General features: G+C 38.9%; 1 protein-coding gene across 9 annotated transcripts in view; it reads right to left on the bottom strand.

Annotated features, from left to right (window-relative positions):
* The window catches only part of TASP1 (taspase 1), a 295816-nt gene that overhangs the window by 71715 nt on the left and 209178 nt on the right, over positions 1–14923 (bottom strand). The window contains exon 12 of one of the 9 annotated variants that reach the window (XM_078056927.1): positions 5108–9756. The exons of 7 other annotated variants lie outside the window; for them this stretch is intronic. In XM_078056927.1, coding sequence (XP_077913053.1) covers positions 9643–9756 — 114 coding nt within the window. In that variant the 3' untranslated portion in view covers positions 5108–9642. Of the gene's footprint in view, positions 1–5107; positions 9757–14923 lie in introns of those variants that run through there. One more of the 9 variants, XM_078056928.1, reaches the window with a different exon arrangement.

The raw sequence follows: 14923 nt of genomic DNA, 5'->3' as shown, positions 1-14923 counted from the left end.
CCAATCACAGAATACAGCCACCTAATACTGCTCTAGAAATGACAAGAGATTTTTTTTTTTTTTTAAAGTTTGATACAGGGTCTCTGTTCTCAAGAGAACAATTCAGCTAAGGAGAAAAGACAGTACATTTCTAAAATCATACTGGCAGTTATAAAATAAATAAATCATGGAAATATAATGTGCAACATGGTGACTACAGTTAATATTGTATTGTATATTTGTAAGTTGCCAAGAGTAGGCCTTAAAAGAAAAAAAAATCTAACTATATATGGTGACAGATATTAACTAGACTTATTGTAGTCATCATTTTGTAATATATATAATCAAATCAGTATGTTGTACACTCAAAACCAATATAATGTTATATGTCAACTATACTTCATAAAAAAATCATAAAGCAGTTCAAGAAGGATCAGTAGGTATCTTCTTTTCCTAAATATTCCAGCCCAGCATTCTATCTGCTAGTGGAGGTATCCAGAATTCCACCAAATCACCCTTACACAGCAATGACAGGATGAGAAATGTGAATCCCTGACAGAAAGAAAGTGGGAATGGCCTACAGGCAACTGGAAGATTCACTGGAGGGGAAAACAAATGGTCCAGTTTTCCAGCCCTGGTCCTGGCACATTCCATGTTAACTTTAACAAGTAAGAAGAGGATTCTCTACCCTCAGACTCTAACAGGTCACCCCAAGCTGCTGCTGGGGAATACAGAGAACACCTTTGCCCCACAGTTAGTTACCATCTAACTTCCATCTCAAGGAGTGTCACAAGGCAGAAGAGGCCAAAATGGTGACAGTGGCAGAAGACAGGGGTCCAGACTGGGCAAGCTGTCCCCAGTGGGGTAGGGTGTGGTGGTATAAATTCATAATTGCTTATTAATACTAGAATAAAGCCATGAATTTGAGAAGTATAACATTCATTCAACAAATATTTCATATTTCATACAGATTCACTTTTATAAAAAATTTAAGAATCAACTCTGTGTCAAGCACTGTATAGGGCCCTGGATATGCAGTGATTAAGGTAAAATCTGTGTCCCCAACTGCTATGGTCTGAATGTTTGTACCCTTCCAAATTCATACATTGACAAATGCCCAATGTGATGGTGTTAGAAGATGGGGCCTTTGGGAAATGATTAGTCTCCTTACAAAAGCGGCCCAAGAAAGCTCCCTTGCCCTTTCTGCCATATTAGGTTATAATGAGAAGTCTGCAATCCAGAAGAGGGCTCTCACCTGACCATGCTGGCACCCTGATCTTGGATTTCCAGCCTCCAGAACTGTGGGAAATAAGTTTCTGTTGTGTATAAGCTACCCAATCTGTGGTATTTTGTTCTACCAACCCAAATGGACTAAGATACCAAGTCATCTATGCTATGATAGACAACAGACAGTATAATCGGCACAAGAAAGGGAAATCAACCAACATAAGGGAGATACAGTGCTAATATGGGTTGAGAGGGAGAGAGCATTTTAATTAGGATGGTCAGGGACAGCTTCCCTGATGGTGACATCTGAGGAGAAAAATCCAAGCAAGTGAGAGAACAGTAATTCAGATATTGGTGTCTTGATACATACTTATTTTGCAGCTGGCAGGTCAAGCGGCAGAGTTTCTAGCAGATGCGTCTTAGCTGCTGCTGTTTGCCTCAGATGCAGTGCCTGGAGGTGGCACAGCTATCTTGTGGCCATGAAGAATAAACCAGCCACCCACTAAAGATTACCCAACGGAGTCTGGGCTTCTGATGCACGGTGCAGCCACCGTGCCAGCTTTGGACCGCTTTCAGACTTCTTATGTGAGAAAAGAAAAGCCCTCATTTTGTTAAGCCCCTACAGCTGGGTTTCTGTCACATTAGTCGACCATAATCCCAAACCGAAAATTTCCTTTATCCATTTTTCTGTCAGGTCCTTGGGTTTTTTCTTTCCCCTTACTAATTTGCTAAACTCTTTACACATTAAGGCAGTATTTGGTCATGTGTGTTGTAAATATTTTCCCTCAGTTTGTTATATATATTTTGATTTTTGTCTATGACTTTTTTTGTAATAGAGAAGTTTTTAATGCTTATGTGGTGAAATTTATCAACTGCTTTCCCTTATAGCTTCTGTCCTGGAAGTTTTTCTGTAATCCAAAATTATGAAAATAAGCAGTCCATTTTTCTCTATTCGTGCTTTTATAATTTCAGTTTTTACACTTAAAATTTCAGTCCATCCGGAATTAATTTAGGGGTAAGGACTACAGTGAAGACCCTGCTTTATTTTTTATTGATTTATTACTGTTTTCCCTAAATGGTCAGCAAATTGCCCAACATAAATTTGTTGGAAAATTCATCTCTTACCCACTGATTTGAAATGCATTTTTATCACACATTACATACCCATATGTATTTGCATCTGTATCTAGATTATCCTGTTCCATTGATGAAACTATTCCCATACAGATACCAAATGGCTTTAATTATTATAGCTTTCTAGTATACCTGACTGGGCCAGTTTCCTCTCATTATTCATTATTTTCACAATATTCTTTGTTACTTTCATGTGAACTTTCCATATGATCTTAAGAATAAACTTGCTTATACTTTTACCTCTCATCCTCACTGGAATTTTCATGTGAACATAATTTAATAAAATTGTGATTTTGCTTAACACTTAGGTTGTCCTGGTAAATTTTTCCAAGGAAAGCCTGAAGATGGAGATAGTTATATTCCTGACACCTCCAAATGGTGGAGCCATGTGAATTTTTAGACAAAGAAATGTGACATGGCGTCCCTAAAATAAAATCTGCAAGCATGCCTCTATCTAGTTTAAAAGGATCAAATAAGTATCTTTCTAGAATATCTTCTGAGATGTTAGTATAAAAAAACCAAATTTTTTTTTTCTTCATGGTCAGTTTTCTCTTCGGATCCATCTTATCTGATTAACTACAGTCTGTAGTCACCATCTGTAATATTCTCAAATCAAGAAAATCATTCTCAGCAATGCTCAGCCTACTCACAAAACAAGACAAAACCAAAACTAGACCCCTCAGTTCTAAGAGAGGTTGGACAGCAAGTTGTCTGCTGAATTGGCAAATATTTAGGTCAACAAATCAATCCTAAGTAACCCTAAGTGTTTGAAATACGAAAAAAAGTTTTCTGGATAGACAAAGTTATTTCTCATTGAATCCTAGATTCCATCCCTGCGAACTATCTTATGTCCAAGGGACCAATGTTAATGAGCATTGTAATTTGCTTCAGCAGGGCTATGCTGGTATTTATCTTGACTTAGTCAACAAAATCAATGTGATCAAATAATGCAGATAAGCATCTGGGAGTTCACCAGATTGTCTCCACCAATTACTTACTGCACAAAGACCCACAAAGAACATCATACATTTAGGAAGACTATATACCCATCTGTTGCTGTTCATTGTTTTGAGCTGTTCATTCTGCTCAATGAGTTTTTCCTTCTCGAGTTGTTTCAGCACATATGGTATTTTGTCCTGTGAACAAACTTTCTTCACTTTTTACTTGATAAGGCTGGATCCTGCTCATTGTGCAGAAGTACATGACATTGAGGCTTACCATCATGCTTTTCATTCAAACGTAGAGTCAGTTTAATGCAGCACCTACTTTATGTGCTCTCATGCATTTTGCTTTTAAGTAAATAAATAAATCTATTGTAGCGGGGCAAAATTGGCTTCATATAGTCTGTCTGGAAAGCCTGAAAAAATGGTGTGATTGTTGTGGGGATATAATAAGAAATATATATTTTGTTCTTTGACCATAGTTCCTGGTACACAGCTCCTAAAACCCATGTAATTTCCTATATGAGAGCCATAGGGACATTTATTGTTATAATATTTAGTTTTGTTCCTAATTCCTGCAATAGCTTTGTAGTAATAAAAATAAAATGGGTAACTTTTGTTATTTATAACAAGCCCCTTTCAACTACACCTGAGTTTATGTAAATGAGGTAACTTTGGAAAGCCCCTAGGTAACCTAAGGATGGGGGCTAGCTGCCAAGGGAACCAACCAAGTGATTACAGAGGGTTGAAACTTTCAGCCCCACACCTTTCACCTCAGGGCATAAGGAGGAGTTAGAGTTTGAACTAATCATCAATGGCCTATAATTTAAACAATCATGCCCATGTGATGAAGCCTCAATAAAGACCTAAAAAGATATGGCTTGGAGAGCTTCCGGGTTAGTGGATACAGTGATGAGAGAAAAAGCAGGCCTGATAGCCAAGAGAAGCCATTTTAGATTTCTTTCTAAGTCAACATTACTGTATATAAACTTTGTTCAAACCAAAAGCTTGATTTATGACCTGCCACACATGCCTTGTGCATCTGCTTTGTGAATGAGTAACCCAAAGGAAAACCACTGCATCCTTGAAATAATCAATCAATTCTCCTACTCCCTCCATTCCTTTATGATAAAACTCATGACCTAAATGCTCATCTATAATCTTTTGAGCTTTTACAAGATGTAAAAAAGTATATAACCCTGTAAAAATTGTTCATTCTTAGGAACACTTTCCAAGCAGCTGTCCCAATTTGGGCTTGAATAAAATGCTCTTTCTTACTTTAGGATATTCTAAAAGGTTTGTTCATTTTGTGTTGACAACAGGGAGAGCAGTGAGCCCAGAGAAGGCACAGCAGCTCCCAACCCCTTCCTACACACCTTCCCCAATAATCTTCCATCTGGTGGTTCTCAGTTATATCCTTTTTTGAAAAACCAGTAGCCTCATAAGTAAACTGTTTTCCTGAGTTCTGTGAACCACTTCAGCAAATTAATTAAACCTAAGAAGAGGGTCGTGTTAACCTCAAATTTATATCCATAGCACAGATGACAACCTGGGTTTGTGAGTGGCATCTGGAGTTGGGGGTGGAGGGTAATGCAATCCTGTGAAATCCTGAGCCCTTAAGTTGTGGGATGTGATGCTATCTACAAGTAGATAGTATCAGAAGTGAGTTCAATTGTAGGACACCAAACTGATTGATATCAGAAAATCAGAGAATTGCCTGGTGTGGGAAACCCCCCCAACACACATTTGGTGACCACAAGTGTTAAAGTGAGGTCCTGACAGAAGAGACATAGGAGTGTTTTTCCTTAGCAAATGGTGATTGCTGATATTGAGATTCCTGTAAGTTTCTGGATGCTTCAATATTTTTCATATTTATTATCGTATTGAGACACAATAGTTAAGTAATTATAAATGCAATTTTCTTTTTTTTAAATTTTTTATTGTTATGTTAATCACCATACATTACATCATTAGTTTTTGACATAGTGTTCCATGATTCATTGTTTGTGCATAACACCCAGTGCTCCATGCAGAACGTGCCCTCTTTAATACCCATCACCAGGCTTAAATGCAATTTTCTATCAGTGTTTGAGCTTACAACTCTAGTTCTAGAAACATTGCATTTTTACACTGTGAACTTTAAATGAATCTGTCCTGTACCCATGTATAGTGAGTTAACATATCCTGAACACCTAACAGTGCAGACACCCATTAATGCAGAAGGACATCACACAGAGGGCTAGACTGCAATTAGACAATGTATCAACATAATAATATGTGGAGTTTTGTATATCACTTGAATGTAATTCTCATGTATTCTATATTTAGTGAAGTCAGTGGACTCATTAAATACATGTTCTGTACAGCATTCTACCAAGCAGGTATGCAAACACACAAAAAAATTTTTGTTTCTGAAAAATTTATAATCCTGTTGGTAAGACACAATTTACTTAGCTAAAAGCTAGTGAACAGCATTTAATAATATAGATTAAATGTTTACATATACAAACTCATATATGCAAATACTTATACACATACTATAAATATGTACATATATCCCACTAGAATGTAAGAGCAATATGTATAGATGGAACATACATATACAGAGCCTCTTGTTCACCAGCCACCGCTAGAATAGTGTCTGACACCTAACAGGTGATCAATAAATACCTATTAGATGAGGGGCGCCTGGGTGGCTCGGTCAGTTAATTGGCTGCCTTCAGGGCAGGTCATGATCCCAGCATCCTGGGATCAAGCCCTGCATCGGGCTCCCTGCTCAGCGGGGAATCTGCTTCTCCCTCCCCCTGCTCTTGTGCTCTCTCCTGCGTGCACTCTCTCTCACTCTGTCTCTCTCGCTCTCACTCTCAAACAAACAAAATCTTTAAAAATATATATCTATTAGATGAATGAATGGATAGCCCATTAATGGGCCTTATGTTAGGTGTTTTAAGACTTGAGAAGGGCATACTTACTAGAAAGCTCTAGAATGAGTAGTCACAACTCTTGACTATTTACACAAGGTGAACTTTGAGAAAAGTCATACAGAAGAGCAGAGCGCTCAGAATAAGGTGAGCACTTAATATCTACTAGATGATCTAGACCTAGAGAAGGATTAAAAAGCTACTTGACTGTGGACATGGGGAAGGATGCTGTCCCAGGCACAGGCAACACTGGGAAAAGAGACAACTGAGTCTGGACACAGAGCAATTTTAAGGATTAATGAGAGGAGCCAAGAAGAGAAAGGACAGGAGGAGAGTCTGGAGATCCAAGGGCCAACAGTATAAAGAATGTCTAGGGAGATGTTCACAGTGGGAAAAACGACATGAGAACAAACAAATCAAACTGCCTAAACTGAAAAGATGAGAGGGGAATGTCAAGGAACCAGTGGTCCAGAACTGATCAACTTGCAGAGGAAGAAACCAACCCAAGGGATCTTATGGCAAAAGGGAAGAATGAGATGAAGCTATAAGAGAGAGCAATCAGTGATCAAGAAAGTAGTACCATCTCCAAGATCTGCTTAGCAAGGTGATAACAGTGGTCACATTAACCAAGGACTTAATTTCCTAACAGAGCTCCAATAATATTTTTAGTTGTTTCAAAAAGTCAAGAAAGAAACTGCTAGACCCCAGAGCTCCCACAATGAGAGTTGCAAGGCATTCTGTTCCTGCTGGGAGTGTCACACACATAAATTGGGTTAAGGAAAACAAAAAAGCTATACTGAAAGGGAAGGGGGGGCCACAAAAGGTGACCGATCATCTGTAAGAGTGTGTGAATATCGGTGTTACTTTTCCTTCATTTACCTATTAATTACGTATTCAACCCAGTTCTGAGTGCTGGATTACATTGGTAAACAAGATACACTTGGTCTTAGCTCACAGGGAGGTTACATTCTGATGTGGGATATAGCCAAACAAGAAAATACATGCACACATTATTTATAATTGTGACAGTTCCACAATGGAAACAAACAGCGGACTAAGAAGGAGACTAATGGAGGCAGGTAGGACCCATTGTTCACAGGCATCTCAGAGCAGGTGGCATTTTAATTTTGACTAAAAGATGAGGAGAAAGGAACCAGATGAAGATTGGAAAGGGAAACATTCCAGACAGGAAATAGCACATGCCAAGGTCCTGAAGTGTGAAAGAACCTGAGAATTTGTAAAAACAAAAACAAAAACAAAAAACAAAAAGAAGACCAGAAAGGCCAGCATAATGAGCAAGGGAGGAGAGTGACCAAGGATGAAGTTGAGGGAACAAGCAGGAATCACATCAGAGATGCCATGAGGCAATGTCTGCATTTTATCCTCATTACAATGGAGGGCCATCAAAGCAATAGAGAAGGAACTGGAACAGGCTGCTATGTGGAGAATAGACTGGGTTGAGGGTAGTTGTCATGGGAAAAGGCAGGAAGACTGCTGAGGATGTTTCTATGGTAGTCCAGGTGAGAGTTTCTCAGTGAGTGCAGAGATATCCCCATGTTCCCTGGATAGCCCCCCTTGCCAAGGTCCAGTGAGGTGGCAAATGGACCACACCCTCACCACCATACTGAGTACATGCTGCAGCAGATACTGCTTAGAGCAGAAGTGGGACAAGAAGAAATTACACCGGGGACTGACGGCAGGTGCTCTGCCAAGGAGAGCATTTGGGTCACTGCTCTCCATCAGGAGGCCCATGTACCACACTGGAAATGTGTGTATGCAGTCATACACCTAGACCTGTCATTTCAATCAGGTTATTTACATGTCCCCTTACCATTATGTAAGATCCACTGTGCAGCCCTGAGGACAGTTGTCAGAGAATCCTGGGCACAGCGAGGTCTACCGTTTCCTGTTAAATTCTTTTCCTGGTCTACTGCCCCAATTTCCTTCCCTTTGTGGGTCCATCATGGCCTTGTTCATCTCTGGAATTCCCTTTGTGTCCTAATTCAGCAGAGCTCTAATTTGTTAACTGTAGGGTGCTGAGCAGGATCTATTTTTCAGCTTGTCATTCTTCACTAAATAAAGCCCTAAATCTTTTTTTCATCTTCGTTGTGGAATTTCAGCTGCCCTATTTGATTTAATTGTAGATTTTTACAGTCTACACATGCCTAGAAGCCTTGGGCTGTGGATAACCTTTTACTACGTCTAATAAATAAAATGAAAAGAGAAACTGCAGAAGTAAACCATAAGTGTCTTAAAGACTGGCCAACAGGCAAAAATGAGAGCCATGAATTTCTTAATTTTTAAGAACATTCTTGAAGAGTGAGATTTTATTCATTCCAGAACAGCTAGAAAGACAGCAAAGGTAACCAAAAATTTTTAACTCCTTTCCTTCATTTGTATTTGTAAAAGGATCTCTACTAGAATTAATATGTTACCAATGGCACTGAAAGACCAAATTGATTTGTCAGTCATCTTTGTTTTAACTTACAGAAGAATCAGCAGTAGACTGCCAAACTCAAGCAACCCTAAGGAAAAATAAAATAATAAAGTAATGAAATAATAAGATAAAATTAAATTTAAAAGCTTGTAATGAGAAAAGGGCCAAAAATAAAAGTAGGCCCCTTGTAGGAAAAGACAAGCAATATAACCCATTAGGAAAACCAGTTTTTTTGTCCATAACATGTTGAGAAGGGTGAAAAACGAAAATTGTGTTCTGTGAGTTATACCTGATCATTTAGGTAAATAAAATTTGAAAAACAGTATGGTGTACATATAACAGGGGGCTTTAGGAAATTATCAATCAATAACCCTTTATGCTCAAAAGCCACTTTAATAGAATTTTTATAAGAAAAAAATAACAAAAACATAAAACCATATTGTAGATCCACTTGAAGGATTTAAATTAATCTAAAATTAAATGAAGAAAAATATTCTACGTATTACATATAATACAGATGAATATATAAAACTATCACAACTTCATAAATAGCCATTAATAATCTGAAATAAAGATGAAATGTCACTTTTAAGAATTTTAGGAACTCCACAAGCAAGTTTATCCATATAGACAAATATATACACACTCACAATTTCATAAAGAGAGTTGCTATGTTAATAAGCTGAGATAAACACTGAAATGTCACTCTAAGAATCTGGGGAATTCCATAGAAGCAAGGTCTATTTTGGACCTGTCTCCCAGAAGGGGATAATTACTAAAGAGCAAAAAGATCCTCCACTCACAAAACTGTCCAACAACACAAAAATCAAGTGTAGCACCATTTTGAGACTCATAAAAAATTCTAAATTTGAAGAGGGAACAGAGGGATGTTTTCATTTGTGCATTTTCAATTATGCATTCCCACCAAGACAAACAACTAAATATAGCCTGGTCAGTGGTGATGCACAAAACCTTAATCTACTGTGCAACCAAAAGGTTAATATTAGAAACAGTGGTGAATCCAAAAAGTTTCAAAAAAACACATTTCAGGGCCACTTTTAACAATAGCAAGATCTATGCAGACAGTTGAGTGAGCCATGTTTTGACGGTGAGCACCCTGAAAGGAAAGAGGGTAGTGCCAGTAACTCAAATTTTTCATTTTCATACTTAAATTTATGCATCAACTTTTGGGCTAAAGAAAAGAATCACTCACTTTCTGTACCCATCTGGTTGGATTCCATCTCAGGACTCCTGAGCCCTGTGGCTGTTTCATGTTCATGTCAGTTAATGCCACAACTCAGCAAAAAACAGATTTCAAAACATTCAGGTAAATTAGCCAACATACAATGTCAGGACTTGTGTATTCAGAAAACTGTGCATTTTTCTCTTCATGTTTATTGTGACAAACGGTTGGCATGGCTACGCTTACTAGGGGTACACAAGGTTTGAAATTTATATTAATGTAAAGAGTTTCATGGAAACAACAAAATATTCATGTCATGCCTGGAGTGGGGTGGTATCTTTCTTTCTCCTCACGACTGCCCACAGATTCTTAACCAGGTTTGAGCTTCCTATCATCAGACTTGTCCATGTGACAGTTCATCCACTGGCCCTCGGAGGTCTCTCCCCATCACTCCTCAAAGATTTATGTTCCTAGATCATTGTTTCTTTGACATCCGTCCTGCCATAACTGCTAGTGATTTCAAGGTATGGAGATTATGCTTCCATCTCTGAGCTCTCAATTCTTTGAGCTCTTCTTTCCCAAGAATCCTGTCCTTTACTCTATGTCAGCCACTCACTCTATTATACCATATTGTGATTACCAACAACTTCCTCTTTTTTAGACCTCACTTGCAAGCATCTCACTCCCCCTAACTTTCTAGTGTACCCCCTCTAGTACCCAGACTCCAACAATCCTTCAATCTGTCCCTCACCCACCTCAAATTCTCATTTTGGTCCTTAAGTGGGCTAAAGTCTATGGTCCATCATTATAATTAATTCCCTGCAAAAACTGTCAGCTATTTTGCCCTGCTCTTGACCATCATACTCACCTGGCAAAATTCCAAGTTAAATCCTACTCCATGCCTATACCCCTAAGCTGAATTTGACTGGAGAATGGCACTACCATGCTAACCACTCATGATCACTAACCTCAGTTTGGGCCCTCAATGCTGCCCGGAAATCATACATTTCTCATTTCTCCTCAAATTTCCAGTATCTCCTCCTCCATCCTAACTCTGGAGCTGACCTTGCTTCCCAATTCCCTGAGAAAAATAAAAGTGAGAGAGAGAACCTCCACACATCCTCATCACATCTTCTTGATTCGAATATTACTACAAAAGAACTGCTCATGTTCCTCCTAGGTCAATGGCTGTGCCTGTCCATCCCTTCTCACTCATCACTCAAGTGATTCCAGGGTCCCTCACCATCTGTCCATCACCTTAAAATGTCATCTGCAAACTCTTAATTCTCAGGTTTATTTTAGCACAGGCCTTCTCTCTGAACTAGAGACTTGAATATACAATTGCCTAATTAACATTTCCACCTGCATATTTAATAAGCACTGCCTGGAACCCCTGATCTTCCCCCATGACTTACTCTCCCTGGAGGCTTCCCCACATCAATAAACAGAAACTTCATTCAGTTGTCCAGGCCAAAAGCCAAGTCATCTTTGACTCTCTTTATCTCTTACACTCTGTATCAATTGAGTAGCTATTATGCTAGCTCTGCCTTCAAAAACTTGCCAGATTCCAACCACTTCTTTCCCTTCCACCACCATCACTCTAGTCCAAGCCACTACTATCTCTTGCCTAATGTTGCCTGAGAGCATCTGACTGGTCTCCCAGGTTCCACTCCTGCCCTCCATGTCTACTGTCAGTACTATAGCCAGAATGACCATGTTAAAATGTAAATCAGGTCATGTTATTCTTCTTCTTATAAATTTCCATGGGTAAGTTTCTACATAATGGTCTTTACTACCTCTTTGAGCTCCTCCCTAACCATCTCTCCCCCTTGTTCCCTCTGCTCCAGCCACACTGGCCTTCCTGCTATTCCTCAACCTCCACAGACACATTGCTACCTCTTTAGCACATGTTGTTCTGGCAGGTTCTTCCCTTCATGGGCCACATGGTTCCATCTCTCACCTCTGGATTTTTGTTCAAATGTCACATTCCTAAAGGAGGTCTTCCCTGACCACGTTCAAAAATTTCATTTTTCTCTGTAGCTCTTACGACTACATGACAGATGAGAAGTTTACCTATTTATTTACTGTCTGCCTGACTTGATAAAATATAAGCTCCATGAGGACATGGACTTTGTCTTATTCATTGCTATACCCCCTGTACCTGATCTAATGCCTGAAATATACTATATGTTCAAATACTTATTGAATAAAGGAATAAATGCATGTTTCTGGAAGCACCAAGATGGAAGGGCTTTTCTGAATCATCTAGGCCAGGGATTGCCAAATTTTTTTTCTGTAGACAGCCAGATAGTAAACATTTTCAAATTTTGCAGGCCATCTGATCTAAGTCACAACTACTCAACTCTGCCATTGTAATGTAAAAGCAGTCACAATGTGTAAACAAATGAGTGTCTGTGTTTTAATAACATTTTATTTACAAAATCAAGTGGCTAGCAGGATTTGACATGTGGACCATAGTTTGCCAAATCCTGATCTAGGTTATTCTGTTGCACTGAGCATTAAGGCCTTAATCACCAGTTCTACCAAAATTTTTTAAACAGAGTTCATAACTGCTAGAGCTGGGGCCATCTAAACCAATCATCCAATCTAACCCCTGTGGCAGACATAGATGCTTACCTAGCATCCATTTTCTCCTTTCTACCTAAAAGGAGCCCATTTTATTGAGGGGACAGCAATGTGTACAGCTAAGAATCTATGTTTCTCAGCCTCTCTATACCTAGAAGTGACCACGGGCCACACTTCTGGCCAATAAGATACACAGAGAAGTCATGTGGAGAGCATTTTAGGAAAAGTCCTTTAAAGAGGGTTGACTGGTGGCATACTCTTTTTGTTCATTACCCTTGTCCCACTTCCTGTTTTAAATGCAAATGCCATACCCAGGAGTGGTGAGAGCCACACCCTAAGGATAGAGAGTAGGAGGAGAGGAGGCAGGTACATTGAAGACACTGCGGAGCTCAGGCACAGGTCCTCCAGATGTCTTGTTATAAAAGGAAAAACTAATCTCTGGTTAAGCCATGATAAGTGGCTTTTAAAGAAAGAAAATGAATATTTGGTTAAGCCACTATAAGTAGCTTGTAAAAAGAGAAAATGAGTCATCTAAGATCCTAAAAGCCAGCAAGTGGCATGACAGAGACTTGAACCGATCCTGTGACTTCCACTTCAATAGTCTTTCTCTCATGCCACTCCCCACTCAAAGACAGAATAAAAGGCACAACATGCTATTCCACACAGAATAGACAGCAATATGAATTAGAAAAGCTTTGTTCCTATCCAAAAATGATCATTTCCCAAGCTCAGATAACTAGGAATTCTGGAGATTTTATCTAGCTTCAGATGTCAGTTCCACACCACTGACAGCCCCTAAATTAATCCTATCACTCACAACTTAAAGAGAAAGAGATGGCTCTTCTATATAGCTTTGGTAGAAAAGCCCAGGGAGGGTTTCAATTTGCCAGACTTGGATACCATGCTCATTCTGGAACCAACCACCATAGTCAGAAGGAGGATTATACTGCTTGACTTAGACTGGGTCACACACTCACCCCTGTGGCATGGGAAATGGGTCAGCCCCACCCAAACGGGGTCTCAATGGTTCCTCCCAGTAAACAATGGGCTCTGATATCAGAAGACACGGGAGAGGAGTGTTGAAGTGCATGCTCCCCCATACACACACACACACACACACACACACACACACACACACACACACACCATTTTTTTGTGCCTATCCCAGGAAATTAGTAGATGTGGGTTGTAGGCTTAACTCTCTGACTAACTGGATGCAGGTCACCCAGTTGATACATGATCTTTGGTTCTGAGTTTTCTGATCATTTACTAAAAGGAGATGACTCATTCAACATTAGCCTTAAGTACTAAAAGATGGACTGAAACAGGGTATTAGAAAAAATCTTGGAAAAGTATTAAGTGCTATATAATTATGTAGGATTATTATAAGTGAATAACTACAACTGATATGAGAAAATAAGAGACTCTTTCCTACCTCATCCAAACCTATAAAAATCTTTAAAATATCCTTTACAATGATGAGCACCACAAAGGGCCTCATATTGCAGTCGGTCTAGACAACAAAGACAGAAACTCTTGTGCACCACCTTCCTGGGACTACTAACAGGCCCATAATGTTCCCCTCAAAAATGACTTGCTTCATTCTATTCCAATCCCTGCTCCAGTCATAACCTCTTCACTCTGTTGATCTTTAAAAACCAAAATAAAAAAATTTTAAGTAGCCCTATACATACTGTTTCAAACTTTAAATGCCTTAGAGGAATTGATATATATGGTCATTTGCTGTGGCCACAGCAAATAGCAAAAGACTGAAACAATCCAAATGTCCACTAAAAAGAGGCCGTATAATAAAATTATACCACATCTATATAATGGAATAGTATATAGCTGTTAAGAATAAAGAAACTCTTCATGCACTAACTCAAATAGGATTACCTAGATACATTCAGTGAAAAAAGCTAAGTGAAAGATTGGTATATAGCTATGCTGCTACCATTTGTGTAAAAGGCAAGAAAAGAACACGCAAACCATGATGCCAGGCATAAAGGCATGGGATCTCTTGGGATGCATACAAAGAAACAAATTACCTTGGTTTTCACTACAAAGAGGAGCTGGGTTTGCTGAAGAACAGAGTGTGGGAGAGACTTTTTTATCTTTTCTATCTTTTGAATTTTGCATCATGTGATTATATTAACTTTGCACCAAATAGACAGATTGATAGCATAATACAGCATAAACCTGTGGAAGGACAAAGACACCACCAGGTCATATAGATCTCTAATAATTAAGCACAGAGGTTGATGCATTTGGCTGCCAGAATAATCCACTCTAAGTTTAATAGTCTAACATAGTAGTTGTGTTAATGTATTAGGGTAGTGATTGTAATATAACAATCAACCTGCCCTCCTCTATCAACTTCATGAAGCACATGGTCACCCAACACTTGAGCAAACACATGCTTCTATTAGCAAAAACAGAGGATGAAGTAACCAATTAGGTATTCAAACAAGAGCATCCTCCCATTTATGTAAGTATGTATGTACGTATTTTGATG

The sequence above is a fragment of the Halichoerus grypus genome, chromosome 10 (assembly GCF_964656455.1).
Source record: "Halichoerus grypus chromosome 10, mHalGry1.hap1.1, whole genome shotgun sequence".
In the NCBI taxonomy this organism is placed as follows: domain Eukaryota; kingdom Metazoa; phylum Chordata; class Mammalia; order Carnivora; family Phocidae; genus Halichoerus; species Halichoerus grypus.
Note: the sequence above shows the minus strand (reverse complement) of the source record. Positions and strands in the feature narration are given on the sequence as shown.